We start from the raw sequence: 22,914 nt of genomic DNA, 5'->3' as shown, positions 1-22,914 counted from the left end.
TTCTATTAAAAAATCTTAATCCTTCTAGTACTTATTAGCTGCTGAATACTACAGAGGAAATTATTTTCTTTTTGGAACCCAGAGCTCTCAGCTGACATCATGACCACAGTGCTCTCTGCTGACATCTCTGTCCATTTTAGGAACTGTCCAGAGCAGCATATGTTTGCTATGGGGGTTTTCTTCTACTCTGGACAGTTCTTAAAATGGACAGAGATGTCAGCAGAGAGCACTGTGGTCATGATGTCAGCAGAGAGCTCTGTGTTCCAAAAAGAAAAGAATTTCCTCTGTAGTATTCAGCAGCTAATAAGTACTAGAAGGATTAAGATTTTTAATAGACGTAATTTGCAAATCTGTTTAACTTTCTGGCACCAGTTGAATAAAAAAAAAAACACCGGAGTACCCCTTTAAGTGTACTGTAGTGCATTTTTCTGCCCTCATAAGTGCATACCACATACCTACATCTAAGTAGGGTACTATTTTGTACCTGTTAATCGGTCAAGGGCCTAGATACTGTGAAAGGCCAGCCAAAAGTACACACCTGCTGCAGTTCTAGACAAATACTGTTTTAAGCGTAATGAAGCATATTGTACTCCCCTCATATATGCACTAAGTATGTCACGCAGAGAAGTGCCAGGACATGCACAGAGGAGTGGCAGAGGCCTAAATTCATCAGGCAGAAGTCGCAGCAGACTAGGAGCGAGTGGAAGCAGGAGTTGCAGCGAGAGGCCTGAGCTCCCGGTATCAGCTAGCGGGTCGTGTCTCGACCAGCAACCCATCTGCCATCATCGATTGGATAACACGGTCATCCACTTCATCACAAGTGACATCTGACACCCCCAGTCAACAGTCGGTGGGTTCCTCAGACACAACCCTCAGTTGGCATGGCCCAGGAGCAGTCCCTGTCCTCCCATTGCCTCTGTCCTATGCTTTTCCCTCCCCTACAGAAGTCTCTTATGCTGTGGGTTCAGCTCCACTATTTAGTGAGGACAATCTACTAGAGGACAGTCAGCAGCTACTGCCCAGTCAACAAGTGGAGGAGACATCCACTGCTTCCTCTGCTAGGCAGGCAAGTAGTGATGAGGAGAGTGACGTGGGAGGCATTGTTTCCAGGGTTCAGGGTTCTGAAGCAGACACTGTTGAGGAACCTGAGGAGGACAACAGTGATGTGCAGACACTTGTTGATGATGATGAAGCCGATCGCAATTGTGAGCCGGGTGCAGGAGGGGCTTCATCATCAGAAGAAGAAGAGAGTTGCAGGTTGCCCGTGAGGCAGCAACTGAGCCAGCAAGGTGGTAGCATGGTTGGCAGTCAGCATGGTGTCAGAAGTGGAAATTCTGGAGCCAAACATGCGCGGGGGAGACCACCTGCTTCATGGCAGCCTACCTTCCCGGGAGGTAGAGGAATAGGGGTTTCTGGAGACGGCGGCAGTAGCAGTCAAGTAGTGCAGACTGTTGGTGGGAAAATCAGTTACTCGGCAGTGTGGCAGTTTTCATCAAGCATTCAGAGGAGGTTCACATAGCCACGTGCAAGATATGTCGGCAGAAGGTGAAGCGTGGCCTGGGTCCCAATGTTGGCACCACGGCCCTGCATCAACATATGCTTCGCCATCATAAAGCAACCTGGGAGAACCGTGGCTCCGATGTAGTGGTCCAGCCTGCTGCATCACCCAGTGACACGCTGCTCCCTCTTTCAGCCAGCCATGGCTCCACCACCTCAGCAGAAGGGAGCTGTGTCATACCCTCCTTCTGTCGCTCCAGATGCTCCTACTTTTAGTCAGCCATTCGGCCAACAATCCATCGGCGAAGCTATGTCCAAGAGACAACAGTATGTGCCCACTCATGTAATGGCGCAGAAGCTGAATGTGCTCCTGTCTAAGTTGCTGGTGCTGCAGTCCCTTCCTTTTCAAGTGGTGTACTCTACACCTTTCAGAGAACTGATGGCTTGTACCGAGCCGAAGTGGAGAGTGCCAATACATCATTTCTTTGCGAAGAAGGCAGTACCAGCCCTGCACAATTTTGTTGAAGAGAAGGTAGTCCAGTCCTTGAGCCTGTGGTGTGCACCAAAGTATACGGCAGCGCCGATATCTGTAGCTGTAACTATGGTCAGGGACAATACATGTCCTTTACGGCTAACTAGGTGAATGTGGTTCCTTCACAGCCACAACACCAACTTGGACAGGTCACTCCGTTCCTCCTCCACGCTCTCAGGCCGTTGGTCCTGTGACAGTGTGCGACTCCGCCTCCTCATCCTCCACCGTGTCCTCAGCCTCCACTGCCTAGACAAGTCTCAGTGCCCCTTCAGCATACCATGTGTGCAGGGCACAGCGGTGTCACGCTGTACTTCACATGGTTTGCCTTGGCGAAAAGAGTCCCACAAAGGAGGAACTCCTAAAAGTAAATCGTAAAGAAATCGGAGCATGGCTTACTCCAAGAAAACTGGAAATGGGAACCATGGTTACTGACAACGGGAAGAATATCTTGCATGCGCTGCGACTGGGAAGGCTGAGCCATGCACCCTGCATGGCACATGTGTTCAATCTGGTTGTGAAGCCGTTCCTGAAGTGTTCCCCCCATTTGCAAGACATCCTAACAATGGGAAGGAAACTTTGCATGCACTTCAGCCACTCGTATGCTGCAAAGCACACCCTCCTTGAGTTGCAGCATCAGAACGGTATCCCCCAACATAGTCTGATTTGTGACGTTGCCACACGTTGGAATTCCACCCTCCATATGTGGGACCGACTGTACGAACAGAGAAAAGCCATCACCGATTTCTTGATTATCCAAGCGGATAGGGGTACTCCCCTGTGTAACCTCAATGTGAACCAGTGGCAGCTTATACGTGACACCTACCGTTTGCTCAGGAACTTTGAGGAAGCCACATTATTAGTAAGTCGCCAGGATTACGGGATGAACAAAGTCATTCCACTGCTTCATTTCTTACAACACGTGTTGGAAACGTTTGCTTGTCAGGGCACTGGAGATGTGGTGCCTACATCTCACGGCCACATGAGCCCTGTGGGGGCTGAACTGGAGGAAGAGGAGGAGGGGGAGCTGCACAGTGAAGCACAGTTTATGTTTCGCCAAATGGGTGGCTTTTCTAGTAATCTGACAGAAGAGGAGGAGCACGAGCAGCCAGGGGCTAGAGGGTTATGAGGAAGGTGAGACAGAGGACCCAGACACACCGTGACAGTATGCAGTGAAGATTAGTGTTGAGCGGCATAGGCCATATTCGAATTCGCGAATATTCGTGAATATATGGACGAATATTCGTCATATTCGCGAATATTCGCATATTCGTAATATTCTCGTTTTATTTTTCGCATATGCGAATATTCGCATGTGCGAAAATTAACATATGCGAAAATTTGCATATACAAAAATTAGCATAAGCGAAAATTCGTATATGCAAAAATTTGCATATGCAAATTTTCGCATATGCGAAAATTCGCACGCCAGTCTCACACAGTAGTATTAGAGCCTTCTTACACCACATAAGCTGGAAGCAGAGAGGGATGATCACTGTGATGTGTACTGTGAAAAAAAAACAAAAAACAATATTCGTAATTACGAATATATAGCGCTATATTCGCGAATATTCGCGAATTCGCGAATATGCGATATTCGCGAATAAAATTCGAATTGCGAATATTCGCGAGCAACACTAGTGAAGATGGAGGCAGGGAGTCCCTCCGAGTCACTTGCACAAATGGCACGATGCATGCTCACCTGCTTGCGTAGTGACAGCCGAATTGTCACCATTTGGCAGCGTGATGACTTCTGGATCTCCACCTTTTTGGACCCTCGCTACCGCCACAAAATAGGGGCCTTTTTTACACCCACTGAGCGGGAGGACAAAGTGACCTACTACAGAGGCATCCTATGTAGTTAGTTGGCCGATGCCTATTTGCGCCATCATCCATCCTCTCACAGGTCTAAATCGGGGGGCCCCCTGCACTTACCTTCCCCTGCCATGGCTGCTGGGGAGGGTTGGGGTGGCAGGAGCAGTATCAGCTCCGTCAACAGTAGCCTGAGTCTACAGTCGCTGATGAGTAGCTTTCTTCACCCGCATAGTGAAACAACTCATCCGCATAGTGAATCAACTAATCAGCAGCAGGTACACCTGGAGCAGGACCTGAACCAGGGGGTGGTGGCATACCTTGACATGCCCATGCCAACGCACCTTGGAGATTCGCTGGACTTCTGGGCAGCCAAACTTCATTTGTAGCCGCAACTAGCAGAGTTTGCCCTGGAAAAGCTTTCCTGCCCTGCCAGTAGTGTGCCATCAGAGCGGTTGTTTAGTGCGGCGGGGGCCATAGTCACCCCAAGGAGAACTCGTCTGTCCACGAAAAATGTGGAGAGACTGACCTTTGAGAAGATGAATAAGGCATGAATCAGCCAGGATTTCCAACCAACAATGCCTGATGCATGATAGTAGATTGACCATAGTGCCACACCAACACTTCACAAATATGGATAGTGGCAAACAGATTTAAGGTGCTGCTCCCCAGTTACAAACATTCCTCCACATCAGACCTTTTTTCACCCACCTTTGTCACTGGGTACTAGTATTGCCACCCACCGCACCACTCTGTCACCGGGTCACTTTCAGGACTCCTAATGCTGCTGCCTCCTCCAGGCTGTCTCATTCAGCCACTATATGCTCTCTTCTCACGCTTCAGCCAACTCCAGGCTGTGTCATTCAGGCACTATATAGTCTCCTCATGCTTCAGCCACCTCCAGGCTGTGCCATTCATCCATCTGGTTTACTGATGCTTCAGTCAGCTCCAGTCTGTGTCATTCAGCAACTACATGGTTTAGTGATGCTGATGGGCCTGGGTGTGGGCCTAAACATTTTTTATGGTAGCTCTAGCTACCCTAAATCTTAAATTTAACTGTCAAAATTCATCTTTTAATCTTTGGGATTGTGAAGCCCTAGTGTCTCCTAATGCTGCTGCCAACTCCAGGCTGTGCCATTCAGACACTATATGGTCTCCTGATGCTTCAGCCAACTCCAAGCTGTTTCATTCATCCAATATATGGTTTACTGATGCTGCTGGGCCTGGGCCTAAAAATTTTTTAGGGTAGCACTAGCTACCCTAAATCTTCAATTTAAATTTCAAAATTTGTCTTTTAATCTTAGGTATTGTGAAGCCTTAGTGTCTCCTCATGCTGCTGCCAACTCCAGGCTGTGCCATTCAGACACTATATGGTCTCCTCATGCTTCAGTCAAATCCAAGCTGTGTCATTCAGCCACTATATGGTCTCCTCATGCTGCCAACACCTCCACGCTGTGTCATTTAGCCACTATAAGGTCACCTCATGTTTTAGCCACATCCAAGCTGTGTCATTCAGCCATAATATGGTCTCCTCATGCTGCCAACACCTCCGCGCTGTGTAATTTAGCCACTGTATGGTCTCCTTATGCTGCCAACACCTACACCCTGTGTCGTTCAGCCACTATATTGTCTCCTCATACTGATGCTACCTCCAGGCTCTGTCAATGTGCCGCCCTGCGGCAGTGTTTCTAAAAGCGATGCCTGTAATCTGCATGTCATTTTTGAATAACAGTATTATTTCACTACCCCAGCACACTCAATATGCGTGTTAGAACAAAGCAAAGTGTTCTACATCCCTATTGAGGCTCTCTGTAGTCGAGAAATAGCTGTTTTTAATATAGATTTGCCGCAAATAAATTCTGATTGAACTGAATTTTTTTCCAAAAATTCGGCAAATGGCTGAATCAAATTTTTCAAAAGTTCACTCATCTCTACAGTGGGTACTGATTCACTATGTGCGACTTTTCACTGAAAGTCTCAAAAAAGTCACAACACCAGTTGCACACAAACTCAAACCATGTCACTTCAGCCCTGTAAAGCAGTCTAAAAGAGTAGCATGGGCGTCAGTAAAGTTGGGGACAGGTGAAGCACATCCCCCAGATGAACTGACACGGTGTTGGTCCTCTGATGCCCCCCCCCCCAATTGTGCCTGCAAGATCATTCAGGATAACGGGCAGCACGGGGAGGATGATGAGGCTGAGCAGGCAAGTGAGCCAGCCTGTTTCCATTGCCTGATGCTTGGCTGTTAGTGTTGAGCGGCATAGGCCATATTCGAATTCGCGAATATTCGCGAATATATGGATGAATATTCGTCATATATTCGCGAATATTCGCATATTCGTTATATTCTCGTTTTATTTTCGCGTATGCGAAAATTAACATATGTGAAAATTCGCATATGCGAAAATTAGTATATGCTAATTTTCACATATGCGAATTTTCGCACGCCAGTCTCACACAGTAGTATTACAGCCTTCTTTACACCACACAAGCTGGAAGCAGAGAGGGGTGATCACTGTGATGTGTACTGTGAATAAAAAAAAAACGAATATTCGTAATTACGAATATATAGCGCTATATTCGTGAAATTCGCGAATTCGCGAATATGCGTTATTCGCGAATAATATTCGAATTGCGAATATTCGCGAGCAACACTATTGGCTGTTTAGTTTATTTCCTGTGCCGCACGCTGATGGAACAGGTGGGAAAAATAGGAGGACTCTGAGGTAATGTTCCCGTGCGCCAAATTCATCAAATGGCATACGACTTTTGGTAAATTTGGCGCAAGAAGGTGTATTCTTAGGCAACTTTTCTCATCTATAATAGCACATATACTAGTAAAATATTGATGAATGCCCCTCATTATCTCTACCATGTTCACTTCACACACCCAGGTCTCTCACAATGGACATATACTCACATCATCATTAGCTTTGTATCTCATATTCTGCTCCATCCGCTGCCGATTCTCTTCACAAACCCTTTCAACTGCTCGTCTGCAAAAGCAAACCATATGAGGTCACAATTTTTACATTTTCCATCACATACTGTACTTTTTATTCTTTCTACATTTAGTGTATGTGATACATTTAGAACACATTATAGATGTTTTTTTTACATGTTAAAGAGTACCTGTCATGATCTAGTTCAATTTTATAATCCTCCCAGTTCACTGCCCCATTATGATAATAATAATTTTATTATTTTTTAGTTCTTTATCTTGATATTGCTCTGTTTTTTTCTGCTTAGTCTCAGTCACATTCACAGACTAGGAAGGGGCATTACCCTGCATGCATGACTCATCTAAATTCTTACAGGGGAGAGCTTTGTCCCTCACTCTGCTACACACAGCCCAAAGCAGTTCAGTGTGTGAGATGAGCTATGATTGGCTAAGGCTGCACACTCACCCCTCAGCACTCCAGGCTGCATTTCCTGATTTTAGACTTCTGCCAGGCCAGCAGGAGTCCAAAGTCTGTGCAAGAGATAAGGGGAAATGTGCTCTGGACATGTAGGAAGACACCTAGGGGCAGCTTTTTTAAACACAAATAAAACATAGAAAACTTCATTTTTTTAAACAAAGTACATTAGAAAGATTTTTTATTTACCATAAGCAAAAAAATGTTTTATGATAGTGCCCATTTAAGCAAAATCTAGTATAGTTGTACTTTTACATTGTGTGATAACAAAAAACATAACTTTTTTGTTAATAGCAAAAATAAGTACAAAATCAAGGAAGATTACTTAGTAGCATTATAAAGGCTTAACTGGGTCAACTGGTGGGTGAAAATGTCTTGTGGGCCACTTTTCATAAACATAATTAGAAAAGACTAATTTTACTATAGCTTTTGGCTACGCTTAGAGGAACTACAGTACCAAGAATAGTCCTGCGGTGATGATTAGAATCCCCAATAAACAGGCTATATTAACTCGAAACCAGTGTTGGACACCAGATAGTACTCTAAAGGTGGAAAACATGCACTCACATAGAATGTGGAAGGTCTTACTTTGATGTACTAATATTAGAACAAATATTCAGAAAGTAATTTATAAAAAATCTAGCTACGAAGAGTACTATTCTTTTTGAAAGACCAGTATCCTATAAATGTCTATAGGAACTGAGTAATGCTTCCTTTCCCTGTCACTTGGTAATTTTATCCCTTGTAATTAGGTCACCATGCAGATTACAGGTGATTGCTGGGGGTTCTAGCAGCAAAACACTGTTTTTAGCTTATTGTCACTTCTAATCCCCTTTAATACATTCACTGTAGCTTTTATAATGACTACCAATATTTCTGTTTATATCATTTAGCCATTTCTCTTATGAAACCAAAGAAATTCATGGAGGTAGGAAAATAATGCCATAAAATAACTAAACAACCATTTCTCCCCTGATAAGTCCACCACTGTTCTAGCACCACAGCGGTAGACTGACAGTGACTACCTTAATGCCAGTGCTGGAATGCTGGGGACATATCAGGTAAGTAATGGATATTTTATTATTTCAGAGAATTCCCACAAATTTTTTTTCCAATCTCAGAAAATCAATTTAAGAAGTAGATCAATGTTCAGCTTTTCAGATCACACACAGTATACCAAACTCTTATTGCTGTGGTTCCTGCTCATTTTGCCATCTGAACGCAAAAGCAAAAACCTTACATGAAATGGGTATGATAGAAAAATAAACCAACTGATTACTTGCTGATCCACTTATATTGTATATGCTTTGACGTGTAGTTGTCATTTGTTCTGTCAGGAAGACCAAAAGGCCATTATGCCACCGCATCCGTCAACATGCACAATCCTTAAAAACGGAGTAGGAGCAGTGGCTTACCAAGGGGGGGGGGGGCGGCTCGCCCCAGGTGCCACTCTCAAGGGGGGTGCCAGGGGCAGACTGACCCGCCGCCGCCGCCGCCACTGCTGAGGTCCGGGACACTCGTCCCAGATCCCCAGTAGACAGCGCTACATTCTCCTGTATGTGCGATACACACACATACAGGAGAAGGCGTCCCCTCTGTGTGAGCTGCATCTGCAGCTACACAGAGGAGATGTGACCTCCGCCCCCACGGAGCACAGGTGCCGGTGACGTCACTTATCGGGCACCTGTACTGTGGAGGGGAGAAGAAGGGGGGAGAGGGGAGGGGGGTGCTCTGCATTCACCTATAGGGAAGGGGGAGAGGGGGGGGGTGCTCTGCATTTACCTATAGGGAAGGGGGGAGATGGGGGGTGCTCTGCATTTACCTATAGGGAAGGGGGGGAGGTGCTCTGCATTTACCTATAGGGAAGGGGGGAGGGGGGTGCTCTGCATATACCTATAGGGAGAGGGGGAGAGGGGGGTGCTCTGCATATACCTATTGGGAAGGGGGGAGTAGGGGTGCTCTGCATATACCTATAGGGAAAGGGGGAGGGGGGGTGCTCTGCATTTACCTATAGGGAAGGGGGGGAGAGGGGGGTGCTCTGCATTTACCTATAGGGAAGGGGAGGAGAGGGAGGGGGTGCTCTGCATTTACCTATAGGGAAGGGGGAGAGGGGGTGTGTGCTCTGCATTTACCTATAGGGAAGGGGGGGGAGAGGGAGGGGGGTGCTCTGCGTTTACCTATAGGGAAGGGGGAGAGGGGGTGCTCTGCATATACCTATAGGGAAGGGGAGAGTGGGGGTGCTCTGCATATACCTATAGGGAAGGGGGAGGGGGGTACTCTGCATTTACCTTTAGGGAAGGGGGGGAGAGGGGGGGGGGGTGCTCTGCATTTACCTATAGGGAAGGGGGGAGAGGTGCTCTGCATTTACCTATAGGGAAGGGGGGGGGTGGGTGCTCTGCATATACCTATAGGGAGAGGGGGAGAGGGGGGGTGCTCTGCATATACCTATAGGGAAGGGGGTAGGGGAATGCTCTGAATTTACCTATAGGGAAGGGGGGGGAGGGGGGGTGCTCTGCATTTACCTATAGGGTAGAGGGGGGTGCTCTGCATTTACCTATAGGGAAGGGGGGTGCTCTGCATTTACCTATAGGGAAGGGGGGAGAGGGGTGTGTGCTCTGCATTTACCTATAGGGAAGGGGGGAGGGAGGGGGGTGCTCTGCATTTACCTATAGGGAAGGGGGAGGGGGGTGCTCTGCATATACCAATAGGGAGAGGGGGAGAGGGGGGTGCTCTGTATATACCTATAGGGAAGGGGGGAGTGGGGGTGCTCTGCATATACCTATAGGGAAGGGGGGAGGGGGGTGCTCTGAATTTACCTATAGGGAAGGGGGGGAGGGGGGGTGCTCTGCATTTACTTATAGGGGAGAGGGGGGGTGCTCTGCATTTACCTATAGGGAAGGGGGGGAGGGGGTGCTCTTCATATACCTATAGGGAAGGGGGGAGAGGGGGGTGCTCTGCATATACCTAGGGCTGGGCGGTATGACCATATATGTGTATTACGGTATTTTTTTAACTTACGGCGGTTCCATGGTATATAACGGTATTCCCCCCCAAAATCATGTGACCCGCCAGCGCTGTTCTGCCCCCCCCCCCGCCCCTATCATGTGACCCTTGTGTGGTGTTCGGCTTCCCCCCCAAAAAAATCATGTGACCCGCCAGCACTGTTCTGCTTCCCAATTAATGATCAGCCCAGCGGGGTACTACTCACATATGTCAAGCACTGCCCTCCTCCTCTTTGTTGGGGGCCGCCGGCGATGGAACTCACTGTACGCCAGTGGTCTCCAACCTGCGGACCTCCAGTTGTTGCAAAACTACAACTCCCAGCATGCCCGGATAGCCAACGGCTGTCCGGGCATGCTGGGAGTTGTAGTTTTGCAACAGCTGGAGGTCCGCAGGTTTGAGACCACTGCTGTACGCTGTATACCTATGCCCGGGCTGCAAAAGATACAGAAAATAAATGTGACGGATCCTAGAGTCACCCTACCTACTTGGATGGACTTTAGGACATCACTATTTGTACCCCTCAGTTTATGTTGTCCAGTGACATAAAGCTCAGAGTTAAAATACTTTTATTTACTGTTTTCATACACTTTCTGTGCACAATACACCTTTGGCACTCAAGGCACTGTATAGGGAGAGCTAATTACCTTTGTTGGATTATCTCCCAGACTATCTGTCACCTGGATTACCTTTATTGGATTATCTCACAGACTACCTGTCACCTGGATTACCTTCATTGGATTATCTCACAGACTGTCTGTCACCTCTATTGTCTTTACTGACCCTTCCCCCTGTGATGTCCTTCCTATAAAAGAAGACACTTGTTCCACAATAAACATTTCTTCTTGACCCTTCAAACGTAGCCTCGTCTCATTCTTGAAAGGGGATTATTTGGGAATATTACTAGAGATGAGCGAATTTACAGTAAATTCGATTCGTCACGAACTTCTCGGCTCGGCAGTTGATGACTTTTCCTGCGTAAATTAGTTCAGCCTTCAGGTGCTCCGGTGGGCTGGAAAAGGTGGATACATTCCTAGGAAAGAGTCTCCTAGGACTGTATCCACCTTTTCCAGCCCACCGGAGCACCTGAAAGCTGAACTAATTTATGCAGGATAAGTCATCAACTGCCGAGCCGAGAAGTTCGTTCATCTCTAAATATTACTCTGCTCTTTTTACAGCTAAACCTAACTCTCCCTCTGGATATCATGAATAGGATTATACCAGCTTTACTTTGACACAGCAGCTTGCAGGGAAAAGGACGTCATTAACGGCTGATACCCTCTCTCTACCTGGGTAGCCATTACAACAAACTTTTAACTCACCCACATCGGCCGCACGCTGTGGACGGGAACGCCGGACAGCCGTCAGCCTATCACCGGCCAGAGTGATGCCCCGCCCCTGCCAGTGATAGGCTGAGCACACTGTCATGTAAGAAGCCGGCTTCATACATGACAGTGGGCTCAGCCTATCACTGGCAGGGGCGGGGCATCGCTCTGGCCGGTGATAGGCTGACGGCTGTCCGGCGTTCCCGTCCCCAGCGTGCGGCCGACGTGGGTGAGTATTTTCTGTATCTTTTGCAGCCCGGGCATAGGTATACAGCGTACAGCAGTGGTCTCAAACCTCCGGACCTCCAACTGTTGCAAAACTACAACTCCCAGCATGCCCGGACCCAGCTGGGCTGATCATTAATTGGGGGGAGCAGAACAGTGCTGGCGGGTAACATAGGATTAGTTCCCCGATGTGGGGACAGCGCTGTGCTAGGCTGATAATACATTTCCGAGGGGGAGGTGCCCAACCGGTATTGCAGTATGGAGGAAAATTCATATTGTGCAGCCCAAAAAATGTGGTATTCGGTATGAACCGGTATACCGCCCAGCCCTAGATATGCCTCTGGGAAAGAGGGGGGGGGGGGGTGTAGCTCTGCATACACCTATGGGAAAGAGGGGGGGGGGTTGTAGCTCTGCATATACCTATGGGGAAGAGGGGGTGGGGGGGGGTTAGCTCTGCATATACTTATGGGAAAGAGGGGGGTGTAACTCTGCATATACCTATGGGAAAGAGGGGGGGGGTGTAGCGTAGCTCTGCATATACCTATGGGAAAGAGAGGGGGGTGTAACTCTGCATATACCTATGGGAAAGAGGGGGGTGTAACTCTGCATATACCTATGGGAAAGAGGGGGTTACCTGGCTACCTACCTACCTGCCCTTTTACTGTGCAGGACACCAAGGAGGGCATTATTACAGTTTGTGGGCCTATGATGGGAAGATTGTGTAGAGGAGGGGAGGGCACTGAAAATATGCAGAGTCTGACATGTTTTTCCTGCAGATGTTAAGAGATCCACATGGCGGTCTTATCCGGCCGGAGAAGAAAAGGAAAGAGGACGCCGCTGATCAGAAAAGACGTAATTGTGAGTCCCAAAATGTAACTGTCATCACTTATATGGTATACACATCCTGTGTACAGCTGATATCTACCGCCATATGGTCCTGTATATAATCACTTATATTGTATACAGATCCTTTATAGTATACTGGTCTGTATATAGTGGTTTTATACAGTATGGCGGTATTATCCAGTTATTGTGCGGTGGTATATATTTACTCCTTGTATACCAGTATTATTGGTCATAGAAATTTACCTATGTTAAAGTGTTTCTTACATATATAAATTTTTGTTTATTGTGTGTGGGATTTGGTTGGAATAGGAGCGTGGCAGAAGATTGACGAGCTGCAGAGCCTAGCAGGGGCCCTTGCCTTTTTTTTGGTCCGGGGGCCCGGAGTGTTGTCAGTCCGCTCCTGGGGGGGTGGGGAGGGAGGGGGTGTAATTAAGAGGGGGGGTGCGTGTGTGTGTGTGTGTGGGGGGGGGGGTGCCAAACAAAGGGTCCGCCCCGGGTGCCAAATGCTCTAGGGATGCCCCTGAGTGGGAGCAGCTCGATTTATTCAACATATGAATGATAAACATAAAGGAGAAACAAATGAATTCCAATTTACCGGCACTGAAAGGGTCGATCGTGCACACAGAGGTATGACAAAAGAAGATATTCTGGATAAAAAAGAAGGTGGATTTTACGGCTAGAGGCTATGGGTATGACAGGTCTGAATGATAGAACGGAACAAAATGTACTGTTATAATTCTCTCTAGCGTTTTTAGATATGTTTTTATGATCACTTACCTGTCTGATGTTGTTTACATGTAACCATGGATACTGAAGGCGGGGATAATATAACGTGTCTCGGAATGCAATGACGTGTGGGTCAGTTGAAGCGCAGTAGGTGCGCGAAATGGCACCATTGCCCTACGAGACACCCCTTCACCGATTCTCATCTGCACAGCACTTGATGTTATGAGGATCTGCTAATAAACCCTTCACTGAAGCATCCAATCGTGTGGTGAATGCCCGTTTTCTTGTTCTCATGGATTATATTTGTGGACTGCCATCCTTTACACAGTGAGCACAACCTGGTAACCAGGAAAGGGAGATCCAGAAGTTTGCATTAGCGTCCATACACAGGTGCCTTAATTGTAGCAGTGCCGAGTGATTCTGTAGTGGTGATTTGTATGGCAAACTCTGCTGCACTGACAATGCAAACTTTATGCATCGGTATTAAGGAGAAAAACCAGCACTGTCTTCTACCAGTCAGTTTTGTAAAATGATTTAGGATTAACCATATAGATCACCAGAATAAATACCATTCCTTATTACTGGTGTAGCTCATGTTGAGCCATTAAGACTGAGTGCTCCATCCTAGAAAGATTCGAGTGTACTTCACCCTTGCCAGTCATCATCCTTGACTTGACCAGAAGAAAAGTAGAGAGAAGGATGGTATTTCAAATCCAGAAACAAAAATAGGACAGGGTCACCCTGAGCTGTGCCCAATTGCGGTGGAAGTGGGTGACATTGGATATATACAGACTATAAAGTGTTTTATGGAAGAGCAAGTTTTAAGTCGCTCGGGGACAGCTTGTGATTATCATATGTACGGGGTGTGTTGTTACGATACCTGAGAATCATTGCTTATGTTTAAAGGGGTACTCCGGTGAAAACCTTTTTTCTTTTAAATCAACTGGTGGCAGAAAGTTAAACATATTTGTAAATTACTTCTATTAAAAAATATTAATCCTTCCAGTATTTATTAGCTGCTGAATGCTATAGAGGAAATTCCTTTCTTTTTGGAACACTGATGACATCATGAGCACAGTGCTCTCTGCTGACATCTCTGTCCATTTTAGCAACCATGCATAGCAGATGTATGCTAAGGGCAGCATGGTGGCTCAGTGGTTAGCACTGCTGCCTTGCAGTTCTGGGGGCTTGGGTTCAAATCCCACTAAGGACAATAATAAATAAAGCATTATTATTATTATAATAACGTCAGCAGAGAGAACTGTGCTCGTGATGTCATCAGAGAGCATTCCAAAAATAAAATAATTTCCTCTGTAGTATTCAGCAGCTGATAAGTACAGGAAGGATTATGATTTTTTAATAGAAGTAATTTACAAATATGTTTAACTTTCTGCAACCAGTAGATTTAAAAGAAAAAAGGTTTTCACCGGAGTACCCCTTTAATTCTGAAAATTCCTGGTCAAGGATGCTCCCAAAAAACAAGTGTCCTTGTACTTTTGACTATAGAACATTTTCAAGGCTAACAATGTATGGGAGATTGTCTGAGCAATTTAAAGGGGAATTCCAGGTTTATACATCTTATCCCCTATCCAAAGATTAGTGGATAAGATGTACGATGGCAGGGGTCCCCAGCGGCAGGACCCCTGCGATCAAACATCTTAACCCCTATCCTTTAACAATTTCATCAAGTTAATCCTTCACCTTAATAGCTAAGCTAGAGTAGAGTCAGCAGTCCTACACAGACTGTGATGATTTTTAGTAGTATTATGAGGCACCTGGGGTAAAGTAAAGGCCCACTTTAACAGAACAAAACTATGAGTAGGATCTTTCAATGATGCTGTTCATAGATATTGTCAAACTTTTCGCTGATGTTGAAGCATAATAAAGAAGAACACATGGCCAACACCCTCCTCTTCTATTAAAAATCCTCTTGCGTTATTCATCATCATAAAACTGGTACACCGAATCACAAAAACAGCATACATTGATTTACAGAAATGGAAAACACAAGCAATGCATTTCAGAACCCCATGCTTTGGTCTCGGCTATACTGGAAAATTTGGAATCTGATTGATTGCTTCTGTGGACAGGTATCTTTCATACAGGTTACAGGCTGAGATTAGGAGCACTCCCTTTTAACGCCTTAAGGACACAACCCATTTTGGCCTTGAAGACCCCGCCAGTTTTAGTTTTCATTTTTGCATTTTCGTTTTTTTTCTACTTACCTTTTAAGAGACATAACTCTTTTACTGTTTCATCCACAGACAAATATAAGGTCTTGTTTTTTTTGCATGACCAATTGCACTTTGTAAATTGAAAAGAAAAACACAATTTTGCATTTTAACCCTTTAAGGACCCAGCCAATTTCCACTGTAGGACCCGGCCATTTTTTGCACATCTGACCACTGTCACTTTAAACATTAATAACTCTGGGATGCTTTTACCTTTGATTCTGATTCCGAGTTGTTTTTTTGTGATATATTCTACTTTATGTTAGTGGTAAAATTTTGTCGATACTTGCATAATTTCTTGGTGAAAAATTCCTAAATTTGATGAAAAAAATGAAAATGTAGCATTTTTTTTTTTACTTTGACACTCTCTGCTTATAAGGAAAATGAATATTCCAAATAAATTATATATTGATTCATATATACAATATGTCTACTTTATGTTTCCATCACAAAGTTGACATGTTTTTAGTTTTGGAAGACATCAGAGGGCTTCAAAGTATAGCAGCAATTTTCCAATTTTTCACAACATTTTCAAAATTGAAATTTTTCAGGGACCAATTCTGTTTTGAAGTGGATTTGAAGGGCCTTCGTATTAGAAATACCCCACAAATGACCCCATTATAAAAACTGCACCCCTCAAAGTATTCAAAATAACATTCAAAAGGTTTGTTAACCCTTTAGGTGTTTCACAGGAATAGCAGCAAATTGAAGAAGAAAATTCTAAATCTTAATTTTTTACACTGGCATGTTCTTTTAGACCCTGTTAATGAATTTTTAGGAGTAAAAGGAGAGAAATCTTCCTAAAATGTGTAACCCAATTTCTCTCGAGTAAGAAAATACCTCATATGTGTATGTCAAGTGTTCGGCGGGCGCAGTAGAGGGCTCAGAAGGGAAGGAGCGACAGTGGGATTTTGGAGAGTAAGTTTTTCTGAAATGGTTTTTGGGGGCATGTCGCATTTAGGAAGCCCCTATGGTGCCAGAACAGCAAAAAAAAAAAAAAACAACAACACATGGCATACTATTTTGGAAACTACACCCCTCAAGGCACATAACAAGGGGTCCAGTGAGACTTAAAGGGGTACTCCCGTGGAAAACTATTTTTTTTTTAAATCAACTGGTGCCAGAAAGTTAAACAGTTTTGTAAATCACTTCTATTAAAAAATCTTAATCCTTTCAGTACATTTTAGGGGCTGTATACTAAAGAAAAATCCAAAAAAGAAATGCATTTCCTCTGATGTCATGACCACAGTGATCTCTGCTGACCTCTGCTGTCCATTTTAGGAACTGTCCAGAGCAGCATATGTTTGCTATGGGGATCTTCTCCTGCTTTTGACAGTTCCTAAAATGGACAGCAGAGGTCAGCAGAGAGCACTGTGGTCATGACATCAGAGGAAATGCATTTCTTTTTTGGATTTCTCTTTAGCATACAGCCCCTAAAAAGTACTGGAAGGATTAAGATTTTTTAATAGAAGCAATTTACAAATCTGTTTAGCTTTCTGGCACCAGTTGATTTAAAAAAATGTTTTTTCCATGGGAGTACCCCTTTAACACCCCACAGGTATTTGACGACTTTTCGTTAAAGTTGGATGTGTAAATGATAATTTTTTTTTCACAAAAATGCTAGTTTTCCCTCAAATTAATTTTTTTTACAAGGGATAATAGGACAAAATGCCCCCCAAAATTTTTAACCCCATCTTTTCTGAGTATGGGAATACCCCATGTTAGGATGTAAAATGCTTTGCGGGCGAACTACAATGCTCAGAAGAGAAGGAGTCACATTTGGCTTTTGAAAAGCAAATTTTGCTGAAATGGTTTTTGGGGGGCATGTCCCATTTAGGAAGCCACTATGGTGCCAGGAAAGCAAAAACAAACCCCACATGGCATACTATTTTGGAAACTACACCCCTCAAGGCACATAACAAGGGGTCCAGTGAGCCTTAACACCCCTCAGATGTTTGACGACTTTTCGTTAAAGTTGGATATGTAAATTATTTATTTATTTTTCACTAAAATGCTAGCTTTCCCTCAAATTTTTACAAGGAGTAATAGGACAAAATGGAAGGAGGAGATTTGAGGTGATCCCTTTTAAACCGGGAGTCCTATTGGATTTTCCTATTGGGCACTCGGCAACCAGTGGGCCTTAATTTAAGACACGATCTCATTCTCACATATTAATACATTATGTCCTCTACTACACTGTGCGCTTATAACATAACGCTCCAATGTAACCACAACATTATTTAGCATAGCTGATGCATGGGTTGCGACGGTTTTCTAATTGGAGTTCTGTGTTCGGGGTGCACAGTGTGAACCATCTCCTATGTTTGGCGTTTCTCATATGCAAACTTCTCTTTGGTTTTGTTTATTCTTTTATGACACAATCTAATTTGGATAAGATTAGTGTTTATGTTTTGTCATGTTAATACTCTTTCTTTGCCTGTATAAATGTAAATGAGAATATTTGTAATCCAGTGCCATGTTTTACATCCATCTGCGGAGGCAGTAACATGACCAATTGGTATACTATAAATTGTTTTATTATTCGGTGTGTTTTATGCCATGACTAAGGGTAGTATTACCCGAAACGCGTAGGCTTACGCTCTGTTCTGTTCTATGTACCTGTTTTTACACCAATAAACTCTATTACAATGGATACTGTGTGCTGGACATTCTACCTCTGCTTGCTGTACTGGGCGGTTGCGCTTCCGCCAGTCCGTGCACACCTGTTTCCACCCGGGAGGTGAGAGCTGTCTATCAATTGGAATAGGACAAAATGCCCCCCCCCCCCCCCAAAAAAAAAATAAATTTGTAACCCCATCTCTTCTGAGTATGGAAATACCCCATGTGTGGACGTCAAGTGCTCTGCTGGCGCACTACAATGCTCGGAAGAGAAGGAGAGCCATTGAGCTTTTGGGGGAAAAAAATTGTTTGGAATGGAAGTCAGGGGCCATGTGCGTTTACAGAGCCCCCCGTGGTGCCAGAACAGTGGTGGTGGTGGGGGGGGGGGGGGGGGGGGCCTCATGTGACCCTATTTTGGAAACTACACCCCTCACAGAATTTAATAAGGGGTGCATTGAGTATTTACACTCCACTGGCGTTTGACAGATCTTTGGAACAGTGGGCTGTGCAAATGAAAAATTTAATTTTTCATTTTCACGGACCACTGTTCCAAAAAATCTGTCAGACACCTGTGGGGCATAAATGCTCACTGTACCCCTTATTACATTACGTGAGGGGTGTCCATTGTTCTGGCACTATGAGGGCTTTGTAAACACACGTGGCCTTCAATTCTGGACAAATTTTCTCTTCAAAAGCCCAATGGTGCTCCTTCTCTTCTGAGTATTGTAGTTCTGAGCACTTTACATCCACATATGGATATGTTCTTACTCAGAAGAAATGGGGTAACAAATTTTGGGGGGCTTTTTTCCTATTTTTCCTTGTGAAAATGAAAAATTTAGGATGACACCAGCATTTTAGTGAAAAATTTTTTTTTTCATTTTTCCATCCAACTTTGAAGAATTTTCATTAAACACCTGTGGGGTGTTAAGGCTCACTGTACCCCTTGTTACGTTCCGTGAGGGGTGCAGTTTCCAAAATGGGGTCACATGTGGGTATTTCTTTTTTTGCGTTTATGTCAGAACCACTGTAAAATCAGCCACCCCTGTACAAATCACCAATTTAGGCCTCAAATGTAGATAGTGCACTCTCACTCCTGAGCCTTGTTGTGCACCCGCAGAGCATTTTACGCCCACATATGGGGTATTTCTGTACTCAGGAGAAATTGCATTACAAATTTTGGGGGTCTTTTCTTCTTTTTAAGGCTTGTGAAAATAAAAAGTATGGGGCAACACCAGCATGTTAGTGTAAATTTTTTTTTTTTTACACTAACAAGCTGGTGTAGACCCCAACTTTTCCTTTGCATAAGGGGTAAAAGCAGAAAAAGCCCCCCAAAATTTGTAGTGCAATTTCTTCCGAGTATGGAAATACCCCATATGTGGCCCTAAACTGTTTCCTTGAAATACGACAGGGCTCTGAAGTGAGAGAGCTCCTTGTGCATTTGAGGACTAAATTAGGGATTGCATAGGGGTGGACATAGGGGTATTCTACGCCAGTGATTTCCAAACAGGGTGTCTCCAGCTGTTGCTAAATTCCCAGCATGCCTGGACAGTCAGTGGCTGTCCGGAAATGCTGGGAGTTGTTGTTTTGCAACAGCTGGAGGCTCCGTTTTGGAAACACTGCCATACAATACGTTTTTTATTTTTTTTTTTGGGGGGGGTGGGGGCAGTGTAAGGGGGTGTATATGTAGTGTTTTAACCTTTATTATGTGTTAGTGTAGTGTTTTTAGGGTACATTCGCACTGGCGTGTTACGGTGAGTTTCCCGCTAGGAGTTTGCGCTGTGGCGAAAAATTTGCCGCAGCCCAAACTTGAAGCAGGAAACTTACTGTAAACCTGCCTGTGTGAATGTACCCTGTACGTTCACATGGGGGGGGGGGGGGGGGGCAAACCTCCAGCTGTTTCAAAACTACAACTTCCAGCATGTACTGACAGACCGTGCATACTGAGAGTTGTACTTTTACAACAGCTGGAGGCACACTAGTTGGAAAACCTTCAGTTAGGTTCTGTTACCTAACTCAGTATTTTCCAACCAGTGTGCCTCCAGCTGTTGCAAAACTGCAACACCCAGCATGTACTGATCACCGAAGGGCATGCTGGGAGATGTAGTTATGCAACAGCTGGAGGTACACAACTACAACTCCCAGCATGCCGAGACAGCTGTTTGGGCATTCTGGGATTTGCAGTTTTGCAACATCTGGAGGGCTGCAGTTTTAGAGAACACTGCAAAGTGATCTCCAAACTGTGACCCTCCAGATGTTGCAAAACTACAAATCCCAGCATGCCCAGACAGCAAACAGCTGTTTGGGCATGCTAGGAGTTGTAGTTTTGCAAGATCTGGAGGGATACAGTTTAGAGACCACTGTATAGTGGTCTCAAACTGTACCGTCCAGATGTTGCTAGGCAACCCACCGGCTTCCGTACGATCCAGCCGCACCACATGGCCGCCCGCCGATCTCCGTCTCCCGCTGCCTCCGTCGCCCGCCCGGATGGGTAAGTGGATCATCGGCGCCGGTCCCCATCTTTCCCCATCCCGCCCTGCCTACTGTGGGTGGGCAGGATGGGGAAAACGAAAGTAAACCCCCCCCCCCCCCCCCCCGCCCCCGATCTGCTATTGGTCGCCTCTGGTGACCAATAGCAGGGATAGGAGGGGTGGCACCCCTGCCACCTCACTCCTATCCCTTCAGGGGGATCGTAGGTGTCTTAGACAACCGCGATCCCCCTTATATTCCGGGTCACCATAGACCCGTAATGACCAGTAATTGTGCAAATCGCAAGTGTGAATTCACTGATGACCCCCATGGGCGTTTGCACGGGATGCCTGCTGAATGAAGGGCCAGAATTCTCTGTGACGTACACGTACGTCATGGGTCCTTAAGTACCAGGGTGTCATGACGTACGCGTACGTCAAGGGTCCTTAAGAGGTTAATGGGGGGGGTTCTTTATGGTAAAACTGACAAGTTCTCTTTCTTCTGTGGATCAATACAATTAAAAAAATAATCATGTTTACGTGATTTACTATTATTGTACTGCTTTAAAAAGTTTTCAATTGTCCTCTCTCTTTATGTAACTTTTTGGTAACTTTTTTTATTTCACCCTCCTGGGATGTGATGTCAAAAATCCACATTTTTGAACATTGGTATTTTCTTTAACATTCACTCCTTTCACTGCATGGGACCATTAATATTAGATTTTAATAGTTTTGATATTATTTAGCTGTGATTATACAAAATATGTATATTTATTCATTTTACTTTTATTAGGGGAGGGGCTTATTCACTTTTTATTACTTTTCTCTTTTCATTTTTTTTAGACCCCATAGGGAACTATTTATAGCAATCTGTTGATTGCTATTACTGTTCAGTACTAAGCATTGCCATTGCACTGATCAGTGTTATCTGCAATCTATTTGTATAGTTTGTCAGGTGGCAGACTGTACACATGGATCCAGAAAGAGCAGTATGGAAGAGGTGAGGAGACTTTTTGCCACTATTTTTTCTCATCAGACACACGCAATCGCGCTGCGGATGATCTGATGACTCCCCCCAAGCACCGCAGATTGCTGATGTCCGCCATTACTCATGAGGTCCTGGCTGCTGATAACAGCAGCTGGCATGTACCGATCAATGGTGATGTACATGTGTGCTCTAGGGTTTAACCCCTTAAGGACCAGGCCATTTTACAGCTTAGGACCAGAGCGTTTTTTGCACAACATCTGATCACTGTCACTTTAAACATTAATAACTCTGGGATGCTTTTATCTATCATTCTGATTCCGAGATAGTTTTTTCGTGACATATTCTACTTTATGTTATTGGTAAAATTTTGTCGATACTTGCATCGTTTCTTAGTGACAAAAATCCAAAATTTGAAGAAAAAATTGAAAATTTTGCATTTTTCTAACTTTGAAGCTCTCTGCTTGTAAGGAAAATGGATATTCCAAATAATTTTTCATTTTTTACACTCGCATGTTCTTGTAGACCCAATTTTTGAATTTTTACAAGGGGTAAAAGGAGAAAATGTATACTTATATTTGTAGCCCAATTTCTCTCGAGTAAGCACATACCTCATATGTCTATGTAAATTGTTCGGCGGGCGCAGTAGAGGGCTCAGAAGCGAAGGAGCGACAAGGGGATTTTGGAGAGTACGTTTTTCTGAAATGGTTTTTGGGGGGCATGTTGCATTTAGGAAGCCCCTATGGTGCCAGAACAGAAAAAAAAAAACACATGGCTTACCATTTTGGAAACTATACCCCTTGAGGAACGTAACAAGGAATAAAGTGAGCCTTAATACCCCACAGGTGTTTCACGACTTTTGCATATGTAAAAAAAATTTCACTAAAATGTGTGTTTCCCCCCAAATTTCACATTTTTGCAAGGGTTAGTAGCAGAAAATACCCCACAAAATTTGTAACCCCATCTCTTCCGAGTATGGAGGTACCCCATAAGTGGACCTGAAGTGCACTATGGGCGAACTACAATGCTCAGAAGAGAAGGAGTCATATTTGGCTTTTTGAGAGCAAATTTTGCTCGGGGGCATGTCGCATTTAGGAAGCCCCTATGGTGCCAGGACAGCAAAATAACCCCCACATGGCATACCATTTTGGAAACTAGACCCCTTGAGGAACGTAACAAGGAATAAAGTGAGCCTTAGTACCCCACAGGGGTTTCACGACTTTTGCATATGTAAAAAA

General features: G+C 44.8%; 1 protein-coding gene across 3 annotated transcripts in view; it reads right to left on the bottom strand.

The window, feature by feature from the left end:
- The window catches only part of LOC130276524 (serine/threonine-protein kinase Nek11-like), a 654,676-nt gene that overhangs the window by 126,005 nt on the left and 505,757 nt on the right, over nt 1–22,914 (bottom strand). For all 3 annotated transcript variants that reach the window (XM_056526012.1, XM_056526011.1, XM_056526013.1), the window contains one exon: nt 6,759–6,834. In XM_056526012.1, coding sequence (XP_056381987.1) covers nt 6,759–6,834 — 76 coding nt within the window. The remainder of the gene's footprint in view (nt 1–6,758; nt 6,835–22,914) is intronic.

The sequence above is a fragment of the Hyla sarda genome, chromosome 6 (genome assembly GCF_029499605.1).
Source record: "Hyla sarda isolate aHylSar1 chromosome 6, aHylSar1.hap1, whole genome shotgun sequence".
Lineage (NCBI taxonomy): Eukaryota > Metazoa > Chordata > Amphibia > Anura > Hylidae > Hyla > Hyla sarda.
This window is presented reverse-complemented; position numbering and strand designations above follow the sequence as displayed.